The 25843-nt window shown below is 36.3% G+C and overlaps 8 protein-coding genes across 8 annotated transcripts; 3 read left to right on the top strand and 5 right to left on the bottom strand.

Moving 5' to 3' along the window:
- Positions 1-439: 439 nt before the first annotated feature.
- Positions 440-2020, top strand: NCAS0J02350 (uncharacterized protein; the record flags this gene model as incomplete). The annotated part of the gene is made up of 1 exon (XM_003678503.1): positions 440-2020. The coding sequence occupies one exon, from the start codon at positions 440-442 to the stop codon at positions 2018-2020; it is 1581 nt and encodes a 526-aa protein (XP_003678551.1).
- An 808-nt stretch (positions 2021-2828) lies between these two features.
- Positions 2829-3701, bottom strand: PRP21 (Prp21p; the record flags this gene model as incomplete). Its single annotated transcript, XM_003678502.1, has 1 exon — positions 2829-3701. One exon carries the CDS (start codon positions 3699-3701, stop codon positions 2829-2831), a length of 873 nt encoding a protein of 290 aa, XP_003678550.1.
- Positions 3702-4138: 437 nt separating this feature from the next.
- Positions 4139-6460, bottom strand: NCAS0J02330 (uncharacterized protein; the record flags this gene model as incomplete). The annotated part of the gene is made up of 1 exon (XM_003678501.1): positions 4139-6460. One exon carries the CDS (start codon positions 6458-6460, stop codon positions 4139-4141), a length of 2322 nt encoding a protein of 773 aa, XP_003678549.1.
- Positions 6461-7598: 1138 nt separating this feature from the next.
- NCAS0J02320 (uncharacterized protein) lies at positions 7599-9572 on the bottom strand (the record flags this gene model as incomplete). The annotated part of the gene is made up of 1 exon (XM_003678500.1): positions 7599-9572. One exon carries the CDS (start codon positions 9570-9572, stop codon positions 7599-7601), a length of 1974 nt encoding a protein of 657 aa, XP_003678548.1.
- Positions 9573-9879: 307 nt separating this feature from the next.
- MET5 (sulfite reductase (NADPH) subunit beta) lies at positions 9880-14169 on the bottom strand (the record flags this gene model as incomplete). Its single annotated transcript, XM_003678499.1, has 1 exon — positions 9880-14169. One exon carries the CDS (start codon positions 14167-14169, stop codon positions 9880-9882), a length of 4290 nt encoding a protein of 1429 aa, XP_003678547.1.
- A 642-nt stretch (positions 14170-14811) lies between these two features.
- IML1 (GTPase-activating protein IML1) lies at positions 14812-19446 on the top strand (the record flags this gene model as incomplete). Its single annotated transcript, XM_003678498.1, has 1 exon — positions 14812-19446. The coding sequence occupies one exon, from the start codon at positions 14812-14814 to the stop codon at positions 19444-19446; it is 4635 nt and encodes a 1544-aa protein (XP_003678546.1).
- Positions 19447-19598: 152 nt separating this feature from the next.
- HIR3 (Hir3p) lies at positions 19599-24518 on the bottom strand (the record flags this gene model as incomplete). The annotated part of the gene is made up of 1 exon (XM_003678497.1): positions 19599-24518. One exon carries the CDS (start codon positions 24516-24518, stop codon positions 19599-19601), a length of 4920 nt encoding a protein of 1639 aa, XP_003678545.1.
- Positions 24519-24704: 186 nt separating this feature from the next.
- On the top strand, positions 24705-25748 carry IPA1 (putative polyadenylation protein; the record flags this gene model as incomplete). The annotated part of the gene is made up of 1 exon (XM_003678496.1): positions 24705-25748. The coding sequence occupies one exon, from the start codon at positions 24705-24707 to the stop codon at positions 25746-25748; it is 1044 nt and encodes a 347-aa protein (XP_003678544.1).
- Positions 25749-25843: the final 95 nt, after the last annotated feature.

The raw sequence follows: 25843 nt of genomic DNA, 5'->3' as shown, positions 1-25843 counted from the left end.
AAATTTGTAAGATTCTTTTCTTTAAGTGGTCTGACACGTCTGATGATCGATCGGATCGTGTCCCTCCGAAGGTAGCCCACCAACGGTTGCCCGTATTAAAAGACTTATAACAAACGGTTATGGATACTGTGTAATAACGCTAACAGAGCCGACAACTCAAATCTAGGGAGACAAGGGGGTTGTTGTGCAATCAGAACAAAGTGTTACGTACATTCATTCATTTGCAGTGAGCCGATCCTTGCATGCTATTGAGCATTTGTCCCCCGCGGGATTAATCTTCAATGGGCCAAATATTGAAAAGAGTCACCGTTTGCAACTACCATACATAAATACCCCATGAAGCTACAGATCGGCTCTCCTTTTGGTGGATTGTGGTAATGCGTATCATCCTTAAATAAGATACCCATATCTCATATACAAATCTCCCAAGCTTATCAGGATGTTAGGTCGGCAATCATTTATACCAAAGCTTTTGTTCATATTGTTCACGTTGCCATTTACTACATGCATAGTGTTTGAAAGATCTGCCCTAATTATTGGCTCTCAAACAATAGATGACGGGATTACCGTAGACGCTGGTATTACAGGAGGATTCCTTAAATTTTCGCTAATAGAGATCGAGGGTGATATAACTAATAATGGCGTACTCTGTGTCGGTGGATATGGTGGTGATTCTAATCTTAACATCGATATTTTTTCACCTACCTTGGCAAATAATGGTGTCATGCTTGTGGGTAATTGGTTTAATGATTTTTATTTTTTAAAAGGTGATAATTTTTACAACGATGGTTATTTTGGCATGTGTACATCTACACCTACAACGGATCCCCAATTTGCTGTGGAAATTTCATTTCTAACGAGTTTTGTTAATGAGGGGACAATGTTTTTGTATAATAACGATCTAAATACTACCTTGCAAGGGCCTACATCAGGGATTATTAATAATGGATTGCTTGAAGTTATGTGGATGCCCGGTGTTTTGGGTCCAATAATCGGAACGGGATGTTTCGAGATTACTGAGGATGCTATTGACTATATAGATTTTGACCTTTCTAAGCCCTTTAATCAAACTGTATGGATCAATGAAGGCGATACATACCCACAAATACGGTTTCATGGGCCACCTCTACCAAACAATAATGTTTTGCTTCGAGGCCACAAGACACTTCCCTGGCTTCTCTCGGTATATTCTAATGATACAATAACTGATCTAGGATTATTTACTTATACCTATAACAACCTTACAGGGATGCTTGATTATATGGCACCAGGGGGGACATTTACTATCAACATTGGAACAGGTTTTAACGAAACTAACTTCCGTATGGATGGAGTTAATGGACCTGCCCTTGAAATACCCCCACCTACCATCCCACAAGAACGTCCATCAAACTGTCCAACTGATCCTAAGGGAGGGCTTAAAGGTCTCGAATCTAATTCCTACAGCTGTCTTAACGTCGCACGAATACCTTTCCCCGAAACCTCTGTTGGATCATATTATCAGGATAGTATAACCGAAATTATTTCTTATTACTCTACCATAGCTTCTGATAGATTACCCACAACTGTAACAGTAACCAAATACTATATTCCGTCAATTGCTATACCTTCTGTATACACGACTACCGTTACAGAAAGTAATCTCGGTTCAACATATACCGAAGTACTATCATTTTACGCAACACCTAGTACATATATGGGTTTAACGGATATCCCATTTATTAGAACAACTATTTCGACAATTACCGCGTTCCCATCACCATATACAACAACACTTACTACTGACAGTATGCTAGCTTCTGCAGTAGTTTCGTTTTATACCACTGAAAATAGTAGCAGTGTATTTACTGCATCAACTACTTCATTTTTCACTGAAACAAAAAATGTTACGAAAACTGTGACCGAGTATCCTATGGGAACTGTTTACCCAACGACTCGAATTGAAAAACTAATTTCTGGCACCGCCACTACTACTTATTCCACATCAATTGAAACTTATGTTATAAAAATGCATACTTGAGTTTTAACTCTGAGAAAAATATAGTCAAAAAAGTACAAATGCCTGATTAATGAATGTATATTGTAACTAATCAAATGGAAAACACGTAATTATATTTTATTCATTTATATATCAAACTTAAAAATCTATATATACTGGAACTCATATTTTTCACCAGGGTATAGTTTTCTCGGCGTCATCGCCATCATATGAGCATCAATAAACATTCTGGCAGGACCATCCTTTTCTTCAAGATGGTATGGTGCCGTTATTATAAACTACATCAGACCAATGCCTAAGTGCATTCTGTTCATTACTTCGTTGTCATCTGGATATCCCTTTTTCGGGAAACAATTAATGTAGCAGTTGATCCATTGCCTACTACGCCTAACAGAAACTAACGAGTATACGCCCCAGCAATAATTTTGTTTCATTTTTCAGCAAAAAAAAAAGCATCCTTTAGAAAAGTATGATAAAATTCTCTATGGCAAAGGTCTTTTATACATAACCCCTCACTCAAGTCTATATTTGGAGCGTCAACTTTAACAAAAATTATCCTCACAAAGAAACATTCCCAAATGTGCGCACACTGCAATTTTTTTCATTCATAAATTAATCGGAAGACGACCAGTTCAATAACTCTAATGTTTCTCAAACTTTTTTTTTGTATTGAAAATGTATAGCAAAATTAATTTCTAGAAATGAGACCACGTTACGGTAGGATATCGATATCTATTACGTGGCATAATACCTGATGGTATTTCCTATTCAGTTCGTACATATTTTCAGTGTGTGATATACTTGAGAATGCGTTTCAACTTCGAACACCTTATTTTTTAACCACCCTCTTCAAATTGGCATAGATATCATCAAACGATAAGTTTGACAAATGATGTTTTTCTTGATATTTATCTCTTTCCTGTTTATAATTTGGATCAGTTAGTAATATTTGTAAATGTCTGTCAAATTTGTCCTCGTCTATCAGTCTATGAGTAATAGGACATTCAATTTGTTTCTTTTCACTACGGTCATTTTTCTTGAGTTTTCTTAACCTCATTTCACCTGCAGCTCTAATTTTCATTTTTCTTTTATTAACTCTTGGGGTTTCCACTTCCGTTTCTTCTTTGGCTGATTCTTTAAATATTGATTGGAAGGAATCTCTGATATTCCTTTGGTGCAACTTTTTGAAATCAAGAGGTTCCTTATATATAACACTCGCTCCCTCATTAACTACTTTAATTATCTCGAATTTGTTCCACTCGAAAGAAGCAAATTGAACCTTTTCCAAATGTTTTAACTTTTCCACTTCTGACTTCTGTTCACTTGAGTATTCGTAATATTCAGCTCTGTCAAAACACATTTGTAATAACTCAATTTGAGAGTCCTTCCCAGGGTTTTTAATTACATTTTTAGTCAAAGGTAGTGCTTTCTTCACATCCCTGTATTGTTTAATAAATTGAGTGAATAACGTATGCAAAGGGTGCTCTGTTTCCAAGAATTGAAACAGAACCCCATCGTCACCTTTAAAGAGCCTATCTAAATCCTTTTGCAAATGCTTAATAGTTGAGTATTCTTTAGAAACATAGAGCAATGCTGTGTTTTTTATTACCTCCAAATCGCTGGGAGCAACAGTCTTCTCATAGTTTGAGAATATGAATTTATATGGTTCTTTATTAACTGTTCTCGTATCACTAGGTGCCATGAATTGTGTGTATTTTCCATTCCTTAGCAGTCTCTTCACTCAAGAAATAGTAGTGTATTCAACTTAAAAATTTCTAAATTTTTGAGAGAGATAAATTATAGAGATCGCGCTTACATCACCCATCATCTCTCATTCATCAGCTGCTGCCTCTAATTCATATAGATTATATATAGACATTACAAACTTAACAGAATTTTGTACGATAAGAAAATGTGTTGGTACTCACAGTAAATAGTACAAGTGGCTACCTCAAAAAAGGCACCTTTAAAAGAGGGAACTAACTCTCAATAATTATCTTGAACATTATAATGATGATTTAGTTTCTAGATAGTATATAATGATAGGGGTATAAGTGAAATAATGGAAATAAATAAACTAGAGAAATGAACTGAATGAAAAAAAAATTGAATTAAAAATAGTCAAGAAACTTCTTCAAATCAAACTAGCCCTAAGAACAACAAGCCTACAAAATATACGACGAAATTGTTCATTAAATATCTTGAACCAGAACCTGCGTAGGTGGATATCTCAGGGCTATGCAGAGCTGTGCCACTATCTTGAACATCTGATGCACTTACTGATGTCTTCTTTTCTGTAATAGTTTTCCTAAGTGTTGAAGTGCTTGTCTCATCTCCTAAAGAGGTGGGGTATTCAGTAACAATAGGATTCGATACGGAGGCAATGTTTCCTGTTCCACTTCCAGATTTCACAATGTTAGTGGCCGCGTTAGACACTTCGCTAACGATGATTTTTGAACTATCTACACTGAAACTACAAACTCCACCTGGACAACTTTGAACAGATACGATTGTTGTCTTATCAGTCGATATTGTTACTGTAATAAAAGCATTACTGTTAATCGAATTGCTTAGCGAAGGTTTAGTCATATTCCAGTTTGGATAGCTCGTGTGTGCTGTTGTCAATGCATAAGTAGTGGTGGCGACAACTGCAGCCCCATTGGCATTAGTAGTGGTGTAGAATGACACAATGTCGGTCTCAGTGTAAGATCCAGAAACAACAGTGGTGGTGTATGGAGCTGGGACAGAGGTCACTGGGGCTGGATATGTGGTAGTACCGATTGCTGCATGTCCAGAAGCATCAGTAGTGGTGTAGAAGGAAACAATATCGGTCTCGGTGTGTGATCCAGAAACAACAGTGGTGGTGTATGGAGCTGGGACAGAGGTCACTGGAACAGGGTATGTGGTAGTACCGATTGCTGCCTTTCCAGAAGAGTCAGTAGTGGTGTAGAAGGAAACAATGTCAGTTTCAGAAGAAGAACCTGAGATAAGTGTAGTGGTATAAGGGCTTGGTAATGACGAAACAGGAACCGGATATCTTGTGAACCCTGCTGATGGATCTCCTTGGGAATCAGTGGTTGTAAAATAGGAGATGATTACCGTCTCCGTAGTGGAGCCGGTAATTAAAATTGTTGTAAATGGTGGTGGCATAATGTCTTCATCTGAGGTGGAAGGCTCTGAACTAGTTAGAGCTAATTGAGCCGAAGAGGTGATTAAGGAAATAGTATTGCTACTGCTTGTAATCGTATTCGGAAAAGAAGTTACAACCTGTGTAATCGTTGTTCCATTGGCTGTAACTGTCTTAGTATATGTGACTGGCTCAGTTATTAGAGGTGGTAATGTATAAATGGAAGATGCGATAACTGTTGCCGTACCTGAAAGAGTAGAATAAAATGATACAAGTTCCCTAATTGTTGAGTTTGATTGTGTAACTGTTGTTGTGTAAGGTGGAGGGACTTCTAATGGAAAAGGAATCCATGGTATTGTTTGACATGGTGCACATGCACTTGGTCTACTTATATCTGGAGGAACTCCCTCATAAACAAGGGCGTTATTGACTAAATCTGGAGTAACATTATTTGTGATACTTCTCATTTGAAATAAATCTGGGTTGTATCCTTTCCCGATATTGAACTGATGATTAATGAAAATAAAAAGATTGACAGATAAAATACCGGTGTTTGCATCGTAGTTCCACCCTGTGATAGAAGTTCTAAATGTCAAGAAGTTACCATTACCAAAGCCAGCAACGTGAATATTGTCAGTTAGAGCAGCACTACCTGCATAAACTACAGATGTGTTGGAAGACATGTACAAGGTTTGATTACCTAAAACACCATACTGCCTCTCTTTGATGACAAACATAGCATTATCACCTACATTAATGCACCCATTCCCGTCAATCTGAGCTTGAAGACGTGATTTTGCATTTTTCAAACAAATTGTCCCATCATTTATAATAGAATTAGCAATAAGAACAACTTCTGGAAGCCCACCAGGTTTATCTTGGCTGAATTGCATTGTACCTTTATTAACAATAGAATCAACAGGTTGAATATTCCAGCTGTTAACAATTCCAGTAGATGACCCTGCAACATACATATAACCATCATTTTCAAATGTGGACCCACCAATATTCAAAGTTGAACCAGTTGTAGCATTCCGATTATCAATAACAATAGTACCAGAATTATCAATGTTACCGAGAGTAACTTTCATACCTGGATCAGCGGAATTTGTATCCCCAATAAACAATGATCCATCAACCTTCAAATCTCCACTTATAGATTGAGTTATCCCATGAATTAAAGCGAGATATGCACCTGAATTTATGGTAACAGCCTCATTGGCTGGAACATTACCATCTAATACTGTATTTGTGGATATTTCTAGACCTTTTACTAGTGGCACTGCCAAAATTGGTACTGCAATCCTAGTAAAGACCGAATATAAAGTTACCATCGTTAAAAACTGAAAAGTATTGTTTGGTCTTTTGGTTATTACTGTTTTTTCTGAAAAATGGAATGAAAAAGTTGATATAATAAATCAAGATTTTTCAAATACCTTTAAATAAAAATACCTAGGGGGGTACTAACAACCATTTACCACATTTTACATTTTATCGCCGACTCGGTGGATCAAAAGTTCTGATGAAAATTCTGCGGTGAGGTGGGCCAACAGCAACACAAAAAGAAATACACAGACAGGATTAATGACTAAAAAACCTTTTTTTAGCTAGAGTCAATACCATTGTGGTTCCTTTGGTAGACATTGGAGAAACATACTTCTCGAAAGGGGAAAAATTCCGATGGGTCTTGCATGAGGAGCGCTAAGGAAAAGGTTAAAGAAAGAAAGGCTACGGTGATCCGTAACTTAAAATTTTGCTTGTAAAGTCTCGCAGGGACCAGGGCTTGAAGTTACTTTATTTCTGTAAATCTCTTTGTTCTGGGTCAAACGGAGTTAATACTACCTGTACCCATACTGACGTGTATCACCAAAGGAAATCCAATGGAAGTAAAAAAATTCTTCTCTATAGTAAGTCACCACGATTCAAAGACGTAATTACATGAAGGGATTGTTCCTCAACTAGACAGGAACGCCATATTTCATGCCCTGAGGTATGTTCCATGTTTTGATAGCAATCACGACAGCTGACGTAACGGACTCCTTCTGCCGCGTTGTCTGAACAAAGGAAGCAAACCAACGCTCGAAAAACCGCTGACAGGAAACTCCGGTAAGTGGCATTTTTAATCAGGCTCGAAGGCTGCAGAGATTCTCTGCCACAGGCAACAGTTGCGATCTCTCTACTTTTCTTTTTCGGTTTTCCCTTTCTTTTGATCCACATTTCGACATTTACATAACCTCCGATAGTGTGCACAAGATTGTACCTTGCTCACTTAGTGTAGTCCTCGCAGTTTCCTTCCAATGGTCAAATCCCCTGCTATTATAGGATAACTTCGCTTACAAAAATTCAAAAATGCCATAGCGTAATCATGTTTCAATCCCCACTTTCAAGGCACGTTCGAACTTGATAAATTTGATAGGCCGTTTTGTTAGCATGCACGGAACTAAACATCTCGACTGGCAATGTGCAGCCCAATCAAGCAGGCTCAGGAATCTCTTCTGCGAACTCTTCCATGTTCTCCTTCGAGATTGAAGCTTCCACAATCAACTTCTTGAAGCTTGCAGTAAAGTTTTTGCGTAATTCAGAGAAGGACGATTTCCTAAACATGCTCTCTATCATAGGAAACATGATTTCCTTATGTTCATTACCTCCGTCTAATGATCTGAAAAGTTCTTCTTTATTTTCATTCTCCAATTCAGGCAGGTTAGGAAGATCATCAGCCTCGACTTCAAGATAGAGGAACCGCACCCCGATATTTGGAATATCTAGCTTCATGCAGTGCCTCGTGACTACAACACCGTCATAGGCAGTTCCTATGTGGTGCGTACATCCGATGGTATCTAATGTAAATTGTGTCTTGCTGCTGTCTAAAGTTTGGAATAATCCTTTGCTGTAAACCCCCATTGGCTCATTACTTTGTTCGAAATTATTCCAATCAAAAAACTTAAAAGTCTCGATGTCTTCTCTTTCATTTTCTGTAAGCAGTTCTCTGATTTTGGAATCCATTGGATTCACTAATTTATTTTCTGCTAGATCAATTAAGAAATTATCAATAATTAAAAATCTGGGAGACAAAAAGTAAGTCATTGGGGTAGGTCTCACCTCTATCGATTGTTTTAACAAAAGTCGGAACAAGTATTTTTCAACTCTATCAATGTTATTCCTCGCTCTCTCCATGCATTTTTCATGACATTCATCAAATATTGGAAACCATCGTGAAAGTATTTCATCCTTCTTAAAGGTTTCTTTCAAAGATTGGTAATATTCATACAAACGTCTTAAGCACTGTGTCTTTAATTTTTTACGAACTCCATCAAATATAATGTATTGTTCAGTGTCTTCACAAAGATCGTAGAGACAAAGCGCTGATTCAGTTATAGTGTCCGAATAAAATGTCCCTCTTTTGGGGTTCAATATTTTTGCTGGTATATTCCTTACATGATATGGTATCATTTGTGTTCCTGAGACAACAACTCGTTGGACCAGTTCTTCTTCTAACAGTTTAATATCATTTGCGAATACTCTATTTATGAAATTTAATTCTTGTGAATATTGGCTTCGCATTGCAAATAAGTCTTCTCGAGACCCATTACCAAATTGTAACTTAGCAAGTATTACATATTTAGTCTCCGAGATAACGCCCTTCATGTTATGATATATCGAATGTCCAAGATTTGTAGCATCTTTCCGTAGTTTGACCACCCGACAGACAAAAGTATCCTTCTCTTTCTTGTATGCCAGTCGACAATGGTTGGCATGATCAACAACTTTAAAGAAAATTGGATCATTTATTATATAATAGTTCGATTGGAAGCTCAAGAATTTGTCTAGCATGCTGCAATCATAGCCTTTTCTTAGAATATTCCACACTGGGTCTGATAGAGCTGATCGTGTTGATGATGAGTAGAATTCACAGATGGCACCAGTAGTTACATTTATTAGAAATCCTTCAATTATAATGTACTGTTCGTTTGGTAATGTAATCACTGGATAAGATTTTGATATTTGATTGTCAGATAACACATTTGAATCTAAAAGTGTCAAGGGATGGGATGCAGTCTCATTGACAATAGTATTTTTATAGAAAAGATATACTTCCTTCCCGTTCTCTAGTGTAATCTTGTGGCATTTCTTTGTAAACTCGTTGACAATTGATTGATTCGCAATTACAGAGTTTTTCAATTTCAGTTCACCATCAACAGTTTTAACAAAAATATACATTCTTTGCTGAACATGCTCAAATAGTTGTTTCGAATCAATACCAATTAGGATGGTCTTTGCATCCTCTAGGTCACGGAAATGGACAAACTTATGTTTAAGAAGCTCATTATAATTACCATCGCGAAATGAACTTTTAATTGATTGATGCAAAGGGTCTACAACACATTTATTAATAAAATCGACTAACCAGCCATCAATTATCGAATATTGGTCATTTAAGCTTTGCATTTAAGTCTCATGGATTCTAGATTATTCCGATTGTTTTATTAGCAGATATTAAAGTAAACGTTAGGAAGGAAGAGTGTTTGGCGTTCAAATGACGCGTCTTTGATGAGATGCCGAATTTTTCACTTGCGTTCCGTTACTTTCTGAAAATACAGTTATAGTCTCGTTATCTATCAGGTATATTAACTCCAGTCTACTACTACAAAATATTTCAGCATTAGGAATAAAGTGGAAAACAGAGTTTATATTAAAATAATAAATAAATATGAGAATAAATAAATAGATAAATAAATGACATGACACAACTTTATTAATAAGCATCCTCAGGAATATCGTCATGGATATATTTCCCTTCAGTAGTTGGGTTAATTATGCCTGCTCTAATCAAGAAATCACCAAAATGTTCTCCTTGTTCTCTTTCAAGGGCCCATTTCTTGAATAATGGCTTCAAAATATCTAAGACATCGTCATCCTTTACAGAAGCTCTGTATAACTTATTCAATCTTTGACCATAATAACCACCACCTAACATTAGATTATAGGTATGAGGAGCCTTACCAATCAAGGCAAGTTCTGCCAACCATGGACGAGAACAACCATTTGCACAACCAGTCATTCTCATAACAATAGAGTCATGACGCAACCCATATTCTTCCAGAATATCTTCAATTTGAGTGATCAAAACAGGTAAATAACGTTCAGATTCCGCCATAGCCAAACCACAAGTTGGTAAACCAACACAAGAGGAAGAAGATAGTCTTAAACCACTTAAAGACAGGTTATCTAGTTCATAGGCCTTTAAGATGGATTTAATTTCATCCAAATGTTGATCTTCAATACCAGATATTAAGATATGTTGGTTACCAGTTAGTCTAAAATGACCTGACTTATTCTTTTGTAACAATTGAGCAACTTTCTTTAGACCAGCCTTTTGTGGAGCTTCTGGTGTGTCAGCAATTCTACCATTTTCAATGAAGGCAGTGAAATGATTCAAACCAGTTTCATCCTTAACCCAACCGAAATAGTCAACATTTGATTTAATTTCATAACCCTTTTCTGGAGCAAAGGTCTTCCCTAGACGTTCTTCTACCAACTTTTTGAAAACATCAGTGCCCATATCGTCAATGGTATACTTTAAACGAGCATGCTTACGATCGACACGATCACCATTATCTCTTTGAATAACCATAACAGCTTCAATAGCAGGAATAACTTCTTCAGGAGTGACAAACCCTAACAAGGAACCAGTTCTTGGGTAAGTCTTTTTGTTGTTATGAGTAGTACCCATACCACCACCGGCATACATGTTATAACCAATAACAATTTGAGTTTGAGGATCGACAATTGCAATTAAACCGACATCAGCAGCGAAGACGTCGACATCATTGTATGGAGGAACAGTAATATTGACCTTGAACTTTCTTGGTAAGTAAGTTGGGCCATAGATAGGTTCGACATCAACCAACGCCTTACCACCGACCAAAGTTTTCTTCTTTGTTGGACCTTCATCTCTATTAGCAAATGTTTCAGGCCATGATTTTTCATCACGGTCATCCAAACCTTCTAACCAAATTTCATGGTAGGCAGTAGTCTTTGGTAAGAAATATTCAGAAATATCATAACCCATACTAGAAACTTGTTCGTGAACTTTAGCATTAGCTGGTAAAGCTGAAACCATAACATTTCTATTGACATCACCACAAGCGGCAAGGGTATCCATTAAAGTAGAGTTCATGGCTCTAATAGCGTGTTTGATGTTTTGTTTGATAATACCATGAAGTTGGAAAGTAGCTCTAGTAGTAACCTTCATCGTACCGTTACCAACAGTATCAGCTAATTTATCAAGGACTAACCATTGTTCAGCAGAACATTTACCACCTGGTAATCTAACTCTTGACATGAAACTATATAGAGGTTCCAAACCTTGAGCCTTACGAATATCTCTAATATCACGGTCATCTTGCATATAACAACCATGGAATTTGGTTAATTGAGCATCATATGGATGAATATTACCAGTTGTTGGATCAGCAAGACCTTCAACAATTGTACCTCTCAAGAAATCAGAGTTGATCTTCATATCTTCATTGGTCCATGGTTTTGGTTCATCTTCAACATCAGCATTAGCAACCCCAAAGAATTCCCATAGAGCGGTTTCAAATGGTTCATAAGCAGTTTGGAATCCATCGGTGTCTTGATCATCACCTAATCCCAAAGGAACAATAGCATTGGCAGTTAATAATTCTAAACGTTTGAATAAATCCTTAGCAGGTTTATTGAAATAATGAGCATCTTCCTTACGAGGCCAGTACAAAGAGTCACCCAAACCAAAGACAGCCACGTTCAAAGAAGCAAGGTCCAAATCAGTTGAAGATTTAATACCATCCCAAAAAGCCTTACCATCTTGTGGAAATTCACCTTGACCTGCAGTAGCAGTAATAAACACGACATTTTCTTCGCCTGCTAAATCTTCCAAGATAATATCATCCATAGACATGACAGTTGCCTTCAAACCTCTTGCACTTGCACGAGAACATAATCTGGTGGCCAAGTTTGTGGCATTACCACCATCAGATGCGTAATAAATGTGTAATGGAGGACCAGAGAGACCTTCTAATAATTCATCAAATGCAACTTTAGCTCTCTTTTCTTGTTTTCTAGTGATGGCATCAGTAGCGGATTGTTTCAAATCTCTGGCGAATTGAGGATCCTTTTTAGCTAATAATGTTAATTTATTTTCACGATCCAAGAAAGCTTGTAGTTCCTTCTTAATAACAGATGAATCTAATTGGAATGCTTCACCTTGTTGATCCTTAATTGGGTCAAATCTATAAAGAGGCCAGTAACCAGATTCTACACCATTCTTAGTTTCCTTTAATACTTCCAATGGACTATCCTGTTCTGAATGGTATGGTAAATAAGCTAAAACAATAGATGGACCATTGAATCTTGCGGCTTCCAACAAAGAGGTTAACAATTGAGTGTATGAGAAATATACAGCAACGGAAGCGACATAAACATTACCAAAATTCATAGCATATAGACCAACATTCTTCTTACTACGTGGAGATGCCTTTCTAGCGTCATGAGGTTCAGAGTCAATTAATAGAACGTTAATATTTTTCTTAGAAGATAGCACTTGATGCACACCAGAATAACCTAAATCGTATGACCAAGCATCTGAACCGACTAACCAATGAGATTTGAAAAGGTAGGCATCCTCTGTTGAACCCAATTGCAAGAATTCTAAAGCTGTCTTAGAATCTTGATTTTCTTGAAGGATATTAAATATTTGAGTACCAACGTTATTAGCTTCGATGACTTGAGATTCATCCAAATTCTCATTATGGAATTCGATCCATTTAGATAATAATTGAACCAATTCATTTGATCTTGCGGAGTGGTATAGGGATGCATCTAAAGATTTCTTGGCCAAATTCAATAATTTATTACGTTGTTCTTCATCATTAAGGAAACGACCAAACCCAAATTCTGGAGTGTTACTCTTGACAGTTTCACTGGAATATTCATTTAAGATGTTTAAATTAGAAGAAAATAGTTGTTTTAAGACTTTCAAATAAGCTTGTTCCAAATTTAATACTTTTTCCACGGAAGAAGTTAATAAAGTTGCATCTTCATTAGTTTCATTTGATTTTCCCAAGAATAAGGCTTGATTTGGAGATTCCTTTTGAATGTTGTTAACGATAATGTCCAAAGTGTCTTTGTAATCCTTAGCTAAAATACCGACATTAGAAAGAATGACTTGATCGATACCCCTGGAAGTCAATTGGTTTAGATCAGCAAAGAAATCCAATAGTAGTGGTTCAAATCCATTTCTTTGAGATTCCTTACAAGCACCTTGCACAATGGCTAATTTATTAACTGAAGCTGGAAGCAATTGTAACAATTGATCTATTTTCCATGGTCTGTAGATATTAATTTTCAAAAGAGCTGCATCAGTTGGTAAATTTTCTTCGAACTCTTGGTCATAAGGTGATAAATTTACAATAAGGACTGATGGAGAAGCATTTGACTTATTTGCGACTAATTCGAAATTGTCAGATCCAATCAAAGTATCCAAATCGGAGACATCTTCTGATATTTGATATTCTGGTAAGTTCAAATCCTTTCCATAAAGTTGCCCACTTGCCTTGTTGAAGTTGATAAAATGGAAAACTGGAGATAGAGTTTTTAATGCTACATCTTGAACAGTTCTAGCATTCTTAACAGCGGCATCCAAATCATTGGAGATGAAAGTGGTAATAGCCAAATCTTTCAAAGCTGGAATTATAGAATAATCTTGAAGGTCTAGATCGACATTGATAATGACAGGACTTCCCTTTAAAGCATTCAAATGAGGTAAACCTTTCAATAATGTTAGTTCATTGGTGAAGATAGTAGTCAATTGTTGAGCATTGACTTGGTCCTTGATATGATTGAATGGGTCTTGATGATTCAATAATTGAACAGCAGATGGGACCGTTGAGTATGGAGAAGCTGTATTCTTGGTTGCAGTAGTGTAAAAGACAGAATTATTCTGCAAACCGGTAGCGAATTGAACCAATACCTGTTGTAGCGTGAGTTGGTTTGACGCCGTCATGTTGTATTGTCTCTTGTTGGTTGCTTGTTTTCACCAGAGAGAAGAATTGAATCAGGCACTGCTTAAGTGAATCCTGTATGCTTATATATCTACATATATATATATATATATGAAAGTATATTCTGTCGTACCCAGAGCACCGGGCAGATCGTCATCATCGGTGAAACTTTTGAGCATTTGGCTATTATTCACCATGGGAGACAACAAACAGGACTCATCGCACTGTAATCCTCGAGAAAGCATGAAATTGAGTCTCACTGTGGATGCGAAACTGTGGCACTAAATTGCGCGGTGGCAGCAGCTTCAGAAATGTCACGTGCATGGTGCTGTTTTTCCAAGAACCAATCACAGCTTACGGAAATTGCACGTGCTGTGGAGGGTAGTGACATAATGCGGGTAACGATTTTATTAGGGTTTTTTAATTAATAAAGTAGGGCTTGCTAAATTAGGGCAATTGAACAAGCCCTGATAATATGACGAATATAATCGTAGACATATTCTGTGAGTAGATGGAATTATTCAAATTTACCTTCGAATAGATCAATTGAGAGTGTATCAGGCAAATCGAGCCTCAGTTTGTTTTCATTTACAGATACCTGCACTCATACGATTGAGATAACCGGAAATATCTTACACGTTCACATGTTCTCAAGTTTAAGAGGCAAGAACCAACGACCTTTATCATCATCCATAAATTCACAGGCATCTCGAGCTACAAACACTACACATGCTAATACAATCTCTTTGAGTTCAGGAAACTTAATAGTGGGCTCCACGAAGAAATTTAAAATCGAAAGTAACACGTTAAGTGTTGGTGCTACAAGAAATAGTAATCAGTTATCGCCATCGTCGATATCCACTGGCTTCAGAGGCAAAGATGGTGCAACTACAAGGATTAATAGCAAAGACGCGACACCGATAGAGGATAACAAGAATAAAGTTCTTGAATTGGTATTGATATATCACGAACCTAGAAGGTCAGATGAATTGATCTTATTAAATATTTCAGAATTGAATGGGATTAGAAAAGGTGACCTTTGTGAATTGAAGACTTATAGTCATCGTTCTACATCATCTTCTCCCAAGAATAAAAAAATATATTTTATTGCCAAGGATTTCGATTCAGAGATAAAAATGCGATGTAAAGGTGCAAATATTTCTATTCAATCCGGTCCATTACAAAACCTTTTAGATTTACCCTTGAAATCAAAAGTTTGGGTAAAATCCATTAATTCCAAGAAAAGTAAATTAAGGGCTGACTTAATTGAAATAAATATAAAAGATTGCCTGTTGAATAGGGGTGATATGTGGGGGCTTTCCAATCAACTTATTAACACATGTGTATTTGCAGGACAAAAACTATCCTTCTTAGATTCCATTAGAGGCACAGTGAAGGGAATTTATAGAGATGGTAAAAAGATATTATCTGGTTATATTAATGAAGATACAAAGATTATATTTAGATCTGAATCAGCAAAACTAATATTCTTAATTCAAATAACTGAAGAAATGTGGCATTTCGAAGAATCTGGTGAACAGTTATTTCAAAAAATGGTCAATTCCTTCTTCCCAAAGATTTTTAAAAAATGGAAAGACATTGATACACATCATAATATTACAATTGCATTTGCCATTTCAATGGATAATTCTGAAGTCTCATTTAAACAGTTAAAACCGGGAGAAAGGTTATCCAATACTACTGATTATTATAGAATTGTTGTAGATGAGGTAAACATTATTCATTGGGTAGAGATTATGGAAACTTTACGGAAAGAATTTATGCATTTAACTAAGGACCTTTTAAACGTGAAAACTGAAAAGGGTTACACAATAATCAAGGGCAGATTTGCACCCGTTATAAAATCAAACTTCTTAGAATTAATTAATTTTGCATCCACTGTTTTAATAAACCCTTTTAGACAATTGGATCTGCGACATACCACAACACATGTGATGATTGTTACGCCGGGATCAGGATTATATGATGTTGATTATGATTTACTACGTTTAACAGGGAAAAAATTATTATCCTTGGAGATGACAATGGATTTGATTTGTTTATCAAAAGCTCCCCTACACGTGGTGCCATTATTTAGATATTTGGATTATGAAGGACAGTTGCATAATTGTATTCCAAATTGGTTTAGTATATTCTTCTGGAATGACATAGCAACGAAAAAGGAGCAGTGGTCACCTCGTTGTAAAATTTATGATTTGCAAATGATGGGCTTAACAGAAAATGAAATAAGTGAAGAGCAGGAAATAGTTTCTCTGAAATGCAACAGGAAAATTAATTCAATTGCCCGATTTATTGATGATTATGATGATACTGTATTTGAATATAACCACATCTATGAGGACAATGATTTACTTGGGATGCCATTTACAAGTAAAGGAGTCATACCAAGAGTGATGAAAAAAACGGTGCATCCAAAATCCACGTTCGTTTGGAAGGGTGCCAAATTTTCTAATCCTGTCATTGAAGATGTCCAAAGAACACAAGTACTGGCAAACATTTATACATTATCAAATACGGAAGATATTGTTACGTCCGACCAGCTTGGCTACGGTGAAGGGGGCCTAACACCTGTATTATCAAGAGATAAAAACACTTCTCTAGCTTTAGATTCGTTAAAGGGTATTACAAGAAAAAATTCAGTCAGAGATTTTACAAACAAACTTTTTAATAAATTCTTACCAACAAGAGAAAGAGATAATTCAGTGAAATCACCACCTGATCCTTTAAAGAATGATTTGATGTTCGAAGGAAAAAGTTCATCATCTCCACCGGGTTCACTACCTCAAAAGACAGCAATTGAAAATATTCCCATAATAAAAAAGAATTTATCTATGTTTGAAAAAGATAATCAACATGTGACCAGTTCTCCTGTAAATAATTCATTTCATGATTCATTAACTACTATTCCTTCTTCCAAATATTCTGTTTCCAACGATAGAAAGTTACAATCCATGGAAAGCTCAAAAAGCAGAGTCAAGATGGAAGCCTTTAAGAAGGATAAAAATTATTTTTACGTACCGAATGAAACATGGATTGAGATTAGAAATCCATCCATTCCTGTTAGCAGCGACATGGCAAGTGAATTGCTTCCTGTCCGTTGGAAAGATGTATGGCCAAAGGACATTGAAAAACGATACAGTAAATGGAGGTCCTTTACGACACCGGCAGAACTTCCTGTTACTATTTCCAGTTTCCCTTCAGCTGAGGACTTTGAAAAGAATTTTATTTTCCGAAATCATTCAGTAACACTCAGTATAGATCAAGAGCTTTACAATTTAACCTATAAAGATCTCTTGAAGAATATGATTTACATGAGGTTAGTTATGGGATTTCAAATCTGTACTGGGGAGCAAATAGAAAGAATAGAACGACTTAATGATAAAGATGTAGACGGTTCAGCTTGTAACATCTATATCAACGAAAAAAACATCAGTCAATTCAAAATATACATGATGATCGACCTTGAGATTCATAGAATTGTTTGTGGCGAAAATGGCACTATAGAGGTTCAGAGATATTTGATAAAAGATGCTTTAAATCCATTCGACCAATTTCCAAGTTACTTTCCTTTAGTTAAAACGAGGTATCAGAATGATTTTCGAGAAGCGAAGATCGATCCTGTAAGAGTGACAAGAAAATCCTTGAATTGGAACCAAATTGATCAAACCCTAGCTGGTTACTCAGATTTTGGTTCAGACAAATCGTGGACAGGCTTCCGATCAAAATTTGTAGTGCTACCGTCAGACATATCCCCAACAGCATTTTCTGCAATATCTAGTGGAAGGAATGAAACATTGAGTCCTGAAGAAATTAGAGTGGAGGGTCTTCGTCGTTTAATTGCTTCGATTACAAAATTCAGATGGAAAACAGAAAAGGAGAAACAAGCTCAACGTAATAGGAAGGATGAAATCCAACCTGAAGTGATGTTCTACACTGGTTCCCTATTCAGGTTTATTAATGATCAACAATATTCCTTGGAACAGTCAGTCCTGAATTTTAAAGATTCAATTTTTGTGAAAGGTGATAAAAATTTTAATAAAGATATTGATTTATGGAAGCTAGCAACAGATATGCAACATGGACCACATTGCATTAAGTTAGTCAACCGAACCTGGCATTGGCGAAGACATAAAAACTGTTTTGTGGGTTCAGAAATGGTAAATTGGTTGATTCAAAACTTCGCAGATATCGAAACAAGAGACGATGCTATAAAATATGGACAGCATTTGATGGACAGCGGACTTTTTAATCATGTTCTGAGCAAGCATAGTTTTTTGGACGGACATTATTTTTATCAGTTCTCTCCAGAGTATACAATTAGTCCACCTGAATTATCTAAGAACGCTTCTGATAATGTAATGCACTCTGAGAAAGTCCATACTAGTGAAAAAAAATTTCCATCTGATACTTCAGATCTTAACAATACAACGCTCTCGTTGGTAACCAGTACAAATTCTCACGTATCAAATAATGAAGAATCAGATGCGGCTGAAAGTCCCCAAGATAAAGATAAACCAAACGTGATTTTGAGTAATTCAGTTATAATCAATGCAGATCCAACCGGGAAATCATATAAGCAGGAAACCTGTACCGTTCATTATGATAGAGTTCATAATCCTGAACACTGTTTTCATATAAGATTGGAATGGCTAACAACCACACCTAAATTAATCGATGATATGGTTGGTAACTGGTCAAGACTTTGTGAAAGATATGGTCTGAAATTGATTGAAATACCATGGGAGGAGTTGTGCACAATACCCTCAGTCAATCCATTCCACTCATTTGTGGAGATCCCGCTGGCAATTGATCCTTGGACCGATCCGGAATTTGACGATTTGGTACTTCTCACCAAGAGCAAGTTTTATTATCATATTCATCTATTAAAATCCTCAGGTTTTCTTTTGGACAATAGAGCATCCAAGTTTTTACAAGATAAGGATATTGAATTTAATATAGCCTACTCATGGGGGCGACCACAGTTCAAGTATGCTCAGTATATTCATTCATCTGGTGCATATATTGCAGAAATAAGAGAGAATGGTGATTTATTTCTTGCTCCGAACAATGTTTACATCTCTAGAGTGAATCCAGCCAATATTGTTGGAAAAATCCATGCATCACCAAAGCTTACAGTTGATGCCCAAACGATTATGCTCCGTTTTAAGGATACTTGCTCCAACTACGAAAAATTGAGAATCGTATTCTTGGAGGCAAAGGAAAAATGGCATACAGACAAGGTGACTGATGAGTATTGATATATACGTTAGTTTAGTCTTTCTTGAACTTATTTACATGATTTAATAATATATATGTGAGTTTAGTCTTTCTTGAACTGATTTATATAATTTAACAGTTATTGTAGTTACATAAGCTAACCAACAGTCATTTTGAATTTTATAAGAATATACTATACGTTTGATTTTCCTATTAGTTCGACTAATAGCTTCACTTTATCGAACACCTCTTTTTTCGAAACTCTTTTTTTTAAGTTATTCTTCAGTATAGGTGGAACTTGAGAAGTTGGAGGCTGGTCAACTACCATTTTATCTCCAGTATTCAATTCTCGATCTTCTAAGATGTTGGGTTCAGAAATATCCCTTTGCTTTAGTAATTTCTTAAAAAGGATTCCCAGAGTAGTACCATCAAATGTGATTCCATTTGACGCTTTTTTGAGCTGATAAGATAGTTCAAGTGCTCTAAGCCATTTAATGGGATAGTTTTCAGCAGAGAAATCTTTCAGAATTGCATCACTTGCTATTGTAAATTGATCTGTGGTCCAAGTTGAGAGTTGGTTCTCCACATACAATTTTTCGTCTATTTCTAGCTCCTTTTCAATAGTCTCAATAAAAAGTGATGTACCGTATTCTAAAGCGTCATTAAGGCGTATCATCCCTGACCCGAAACGTCTTAATTTTTTTAAAACTGTGCCAATAGAGAAAAAGTCGTTAAGAGCCCCTAATATCTTTAAATAAAACATAATATATTCGAAGGCATACACGAAATGTTTCCCAGGTAGCTCAAAGTCAGGTTTCCATATGTTAACTAACGTCTTCGTGGTGTTGTTTATGGAGATTAATTGATTCATTTCTTCTAATGCCTTCGAAGGTTCTTTGAACCCATCGAACTGAATTTTGGCTATCAAGAACCTGGGTTTATGGTGCCAGCTTTTCTTATCTGCTTTGAGCACTATTTCAAGAAGTTCAATAATTTTGGATAGAAGTATGGATTTTTGAGTTTCATCACCTGTATTTTCAGGGAATTCCCAAAAGTCATCTTCCTGCTCGAAGAATAAATTATCCCGTTTCAAAACCTTCAAAATTGATTGGGAATCAAAAATGCCACAATTTTGGAAGTCGTAACACATTTGCAACAAAGTGTAGTGGGGTTCGAGTGGCACCTCTTTAGTCGATGATGCCGAATTAGCCTGCTTACATGCTTCTAGCATGTAGTCATATGATACCTTCGCATTTGTGACTTTATCAAGTGAAAAGAGAACGTGACCTATATAGTAGGAGCTTGACCAATTTACACTCCAGTTGTTGCAACTATTGTTCAGTTCTTCTGACAGTGTTTTCGCTTTCCTAAACGATAGTAGGATGGCTTGTTCGATGTTGAAGTCTGAAATATATAGTCGATCTTCTGAAATATTCTCTAAAAGGTCCGCCGTTTCGCCAATCTTCAAGCCATGTTTGGCTCCTCTTTGGATAAAACAACATTTATTCATTGGAGCAAAGTATGCACTTAGTAATTCTTGACCTAAGGATACTAATGTTTTGTGGAATATTTTCTTATCTTTCAGAGTTGGATGACCTCTTGCTTGGTATATAGATACTGATTTAAGGTAACAGAGAATAGCTTTCCTTTGTTTCTCGCCTGTTATTAGCTGCTTTTCTGGCGTCGTAATTTTATCTGACGTCCAAGTCAAATCGTCTTCAACTATTAGAGAATAACACCTTCCCAAAAGGTACCAACTTTCAAATCGATTTACACCATACAGTACTTCACTTTTTAACATTGAAATAATTGCATCCAATTCTGTGGGTCGTGCCTGCATTGTTTTTTTACGGTTTAGGTAAAGCTTGAGAGATTGTGAACTCGTCCAATAGAAAATTCCATTCTCGATTATATGTTGGAGTTCGTTATTAGGTTTAATTAACTTAAACGAACTCAGGTTACTAAATGAATCTCTGAATAGCTGCGTTGAAAGAGGCTTGTCCAGATAGCTATTAAATTGATAGATGTTTCTTGAAAGATTATAATTTGGAAATTCTAAAGGGGGACCCATCTCTTCAATAACACGTTCCAAAATAAGTTTTATTGATGAGTTGCTTATGGCCAGCAACGGCCCCGTTCTATGTTCTGGTATCGTCGTTAATAAATAAATACCAATTCGAAGAGCACTCTCGCGTTCCATTTTGCATGGCACTGTAGAATGTGTCATTTCATCGTCCAGATCACCGGTAATAGTAAAGTGGTACAAACACCATAAAATTTGTTTCAGTTGAGGTAATTCAATTTTCACCTTATTGCTGCATAGGAATTTCTCTGAAACCTTTAAGAATATTGAATTTGAAGCATCACAGAATTGGAACTCTCCAAACAAAGAATGAAGATGTTCGATGAATATTACCATACTGTTAGGCTCCTGATGGGTATCCATATTTCTGTAAATTCTGTCACACAAAAAATGAACGAGTAATGTAGCTAAGTTAATTATAATTTCTTTCATTTTGGTGGATGATTTAACTGCTTTAGTAAAAAAAGAGTCCAACAATGGGTCAATCTCTGAGAGTCTCTCGAAGATTAGAACGGAACAACATAAACAAAATATATTGTTTAGTAGGGTCAGCTGATTATCGGTCACTAAAGGGCTACCAGATTCCTTGTTATTTCGTGATATTAAAACGTTCAACTTTTCGGAAAAATCACCAACTGAGGTTATGATTGTTAAAAGAAGACGGTGGCGTAGTTCAGTGGTAGATTGCTTATAATCACTAGACGCCAGATTATTTTGTAATAAAAGTAGGATATGAAAAAAGACTCTGGTCAATGAGCTCACGTCGCCTTTTTTATGATACATGTTAAATATCATTTCCCACAGTCTTAGTTGGATGGTAAACGGTGATGCTGTTATAAAGCTGACGATTTCCTGGTCATTTTTGGAATGAATACGTGACATATCAGGGTACAGACTTTCAAGTAAGAGATTTTCAATATGTGAGATTTGTTGCTCCTGTTTAGATGTTGAATTTTCGGAGTCATTATTTGAATATACCATCATGATATTTTGAATAATTTTGACCCTGTGTATTTGTTTAAGAATATAATTCAAATTCAGATTAGGAATATACTTGTAGTTAGTGTACGTTACTTCCAAATTAGGATTTGCTTTTTTAATGAGTTCCTCCAACTGGCACAAGAATGTCAGCAGTTTGTGATCAGCAGCTTCACATTTAAACTGCATGAAACAGTATTGTATCCATCGGTATTGGATGGTCCAATTGACTTCAGATGCATCTACAGCGTCTAAAATAGTAGTCCACTTTTGGATCCTTCTTTCTAATTTTGATTTTTGGTGTTTTAGTTCGTTAGACTTTTGACCCTGTGATTCTTTGGCACTTATTTCGCTGCAAAGGTACCCCATGCGATTTATCAGTAGTTCAATGATTGATAGAACAAGATATGGCTCTATATCATTTGTCTGTTCCATATAATCTAAAATGCTTCTTTCAACTCCTAGGTTCAATGATTCGACACTCTCAAACAGATTAGGAGACCATGTATAAAGAAGGATTTTCCTTTCTGTCTCCCCAGTAGCTCTAGAAAGTAGAATATGAAGAAGGTTGTATCTAAATTCATGGAAATGCGGTTTACGTTCATTTATCGTGTTGATGAAGTCCTTCAGAACGTCAATGGGAAGTTGCTTTTGACCTTCTAATGCTTTTGTTTCTTGGTTGGGGTCCGATCTTAGTAGTGAACTCAGCTCTATGAGTTCATCCGTTTCAGGCCCGTTACTTTTTCCAGCTGTAAAGTCAGTTCTCATGAACTGCTCAGTATGCCATGAACTCCAATTTTTCAAACATTGGAAAAGATCGTGATAAGGTAGCGGTACGTCCTCCTTCATTGAAGATAATGACAAGGGTAGAGTGTGTAGAAAACCCGGAAGATCAATATTCAAGTATCTGAATACATCTCCGAGACTATTTACGAAGGACGTGTGTTTCTCCATCATTGATTCCTGGCCTTTGCCATCAGTATCCTTTTCCTTGAATCTTTTACTTGATCGTTGGGGTTGATGCCTTGTAGTATCTGCTGAATCCAAAACTCTTTTTTTAGAATTAAAATCATCTTCGATCTCATTTGGTGCTTGTTCAGTGGCATTCGGAGTTACTCTAGTTCCTGTTTTGTCATTCAAATTTGATTCGTTTTCTTCCGAGATTGTCTGTGTCTCTGCTACGTGAATATTGACAGCCTCTATACTTGATTCTAACTCAGTATATGGATCAATTCCTTTTGTTATAAGGGTAGACATTTTCGTCTTTGGTAGAAGGTCTTCTGTTGCAACCGCGATTGCTTCCCAACTCATTTCTTCAAGCTCAATGGTTTCTAGTTCCACATCTTTCAGTGTATTCTCGTCATTCGTTTTAATAGATTTTATAACTTGAAACAATTTAGTATTTTTATCAATTTCATGAAGAGCGTCTAAACCCATATCATCTTGCACATGATATTCAAGTGATGATGTAGCTTTGATACCTTTTAAAAGAGTAGTGTACTGTCGTATCACGTTTTTTAACTGAGGAAGAATTGTTGAGGAGCTTCTACCCGATAAAAGCATTTGGTTCTCTTCTTTGGTCATTTCGTACTCCAATATCTCACGTTCCAGTTTCTTGCTCTTAAAGCTATCGAATATTTTGTAAAGAAGAGTTGTTACAGTAATATCAGCCTCTGAATGTTGTATTGATTCCATTAAATGATCAATTGCTTGAATAATGTAATATGCAATATTATCAGTCTCCATGGTTTCATAATTTGAAGATAAATAAACGAAATAATAGATTCCTCTATTACGATGGGCCAAATATCTCAAGTTATTCAATGTTGGAGATACGCTTCTATATAATCCCCATTTGTCAGGTTTAATAACATCCATTTGAAATAGTAATTCAAACTTAGCATTAGCTCCCTCAAAGTCTTTAACCTTCATCAGTTTCAATGCATCCTGGAATATTTGTACGCTTTCCTCAATTTGTGATTCTCGTGAGTATTCTTCTGCTTCGAGCTCCTCCTCATCGGAACTTACATTAAGAGCGTGAAAGGTTGACATTAGTTATCTCCCTTTGTATCTTGGGCACCTTTAATAATATGTATTCGTGTTTTTTTGACAGATGGTGATGTTGGTAGCAGTGTTTTTGAAATAAACATTGAAAAGCCATAAAGGACAAATCACTTAGCGTTAAATAAGTTTTACATACTTGAAGGTTGACAGAACAAAATAGAAGATTGTCAACCGATGCGATACTTGGTAGAGTATCTTCCAAGAATCAAGAAGATAACGGTTATTCTTGATGAATGCGTGGAACCAAGACTTGTACAGGTGAAGCCCTTAGAAGTGCACATTAGAGAAAATAATTCGATCAGCATCATCAAACTACCCTATGAAGTTGAATTACAAGATTCATTACAGTTGACTGAAGGTACTCAAGGAGAATATTTACTACGACTGAGGACACTTGCTAGTCCATTGGAAAAAATGAACGATGTAATGTCAGTTCCTGCAGGTAAATGGACCAAAAAAGATCTGAACTTGGAAAATGGATTCGAGTTGAATTGTTTGAAGTGTAACACTCCTGTTATCAGCACTTCTAATATAAATAAGATTAATGAGCTGCCGTCGGAATTCTGGATGGAATTGATGGATTATTGGCATTGCCATAAGCCACAGGTAGGTGATAATGAACTTTTAGATTATTCGGTTGGACGAAATACTCTTATACCATTAACGGGAGAATTACTTGTGGGTAATTCATTCTTTTTGTTGTTACCATCAACTTTACAACGTCAAGCTGCAATGAAGCATGAAGAATTGACATGTTTGAAGTGTAACTCAATATTGGGCGACAGGACTACAGAAGGACTCTGCCGATTATACAAGTGGAAACTATACCTCCGAAAAAATGATGAAACTGATTACTTTAAACCAGAAGATCATGTGCTTTTGTCCATGCTTGAAGCATTAAAGGGGAACTCTGAACGATACACGATTTTGAAATGGGAGGAAAATGTGATTCTACTCTGGTTATTCTCTATTGATATCGGTGTAACATTGTCTGGTGGGAAGGTTTTGAAGAGGGCAGTTAAGATATTTTACACTAGTGATTTGGCAGTTATTAAGAAGATTTGTGACGAAAGACAAGTGGAGGAAATAAAGGTTAATGGTGACGTTTTCGATGCCTTCAAAAAAACGATCGAGAATGTTCATGACATGTTACCTCAGTGTTCGCGAGGCCTTGGGCAGTGGGAAGCATGTTATCTTGAGCTATTCTCTTCTTTATAGATAATGAGTTGATAGTTGACTACATAAATTATAGACATGTTATTAGATACAGAATTCCGTAAAGTAGTGAAATTTCTGAAAAGAGAAAGTTGACA

Source organism: Naumovozyma castellii, chromosome 10 (assembly GCF_000237345.1).
Source record: "Naumovozyma castellii chromosome 10, complete genome".
Classification (NCBI taxonomy): domain Eukaryota; kingdom Fungi; phylum Ascomycota; class Saccharomycetes; order Saccharomycetales; family Saccharomycetaceae; genus Naumovozyma; species Naumovozyma castellii.
Note: the sequence above shows the minus strand (reverse complement) of the source record. Positions and strands in the feature narration are given on the sequence as shown.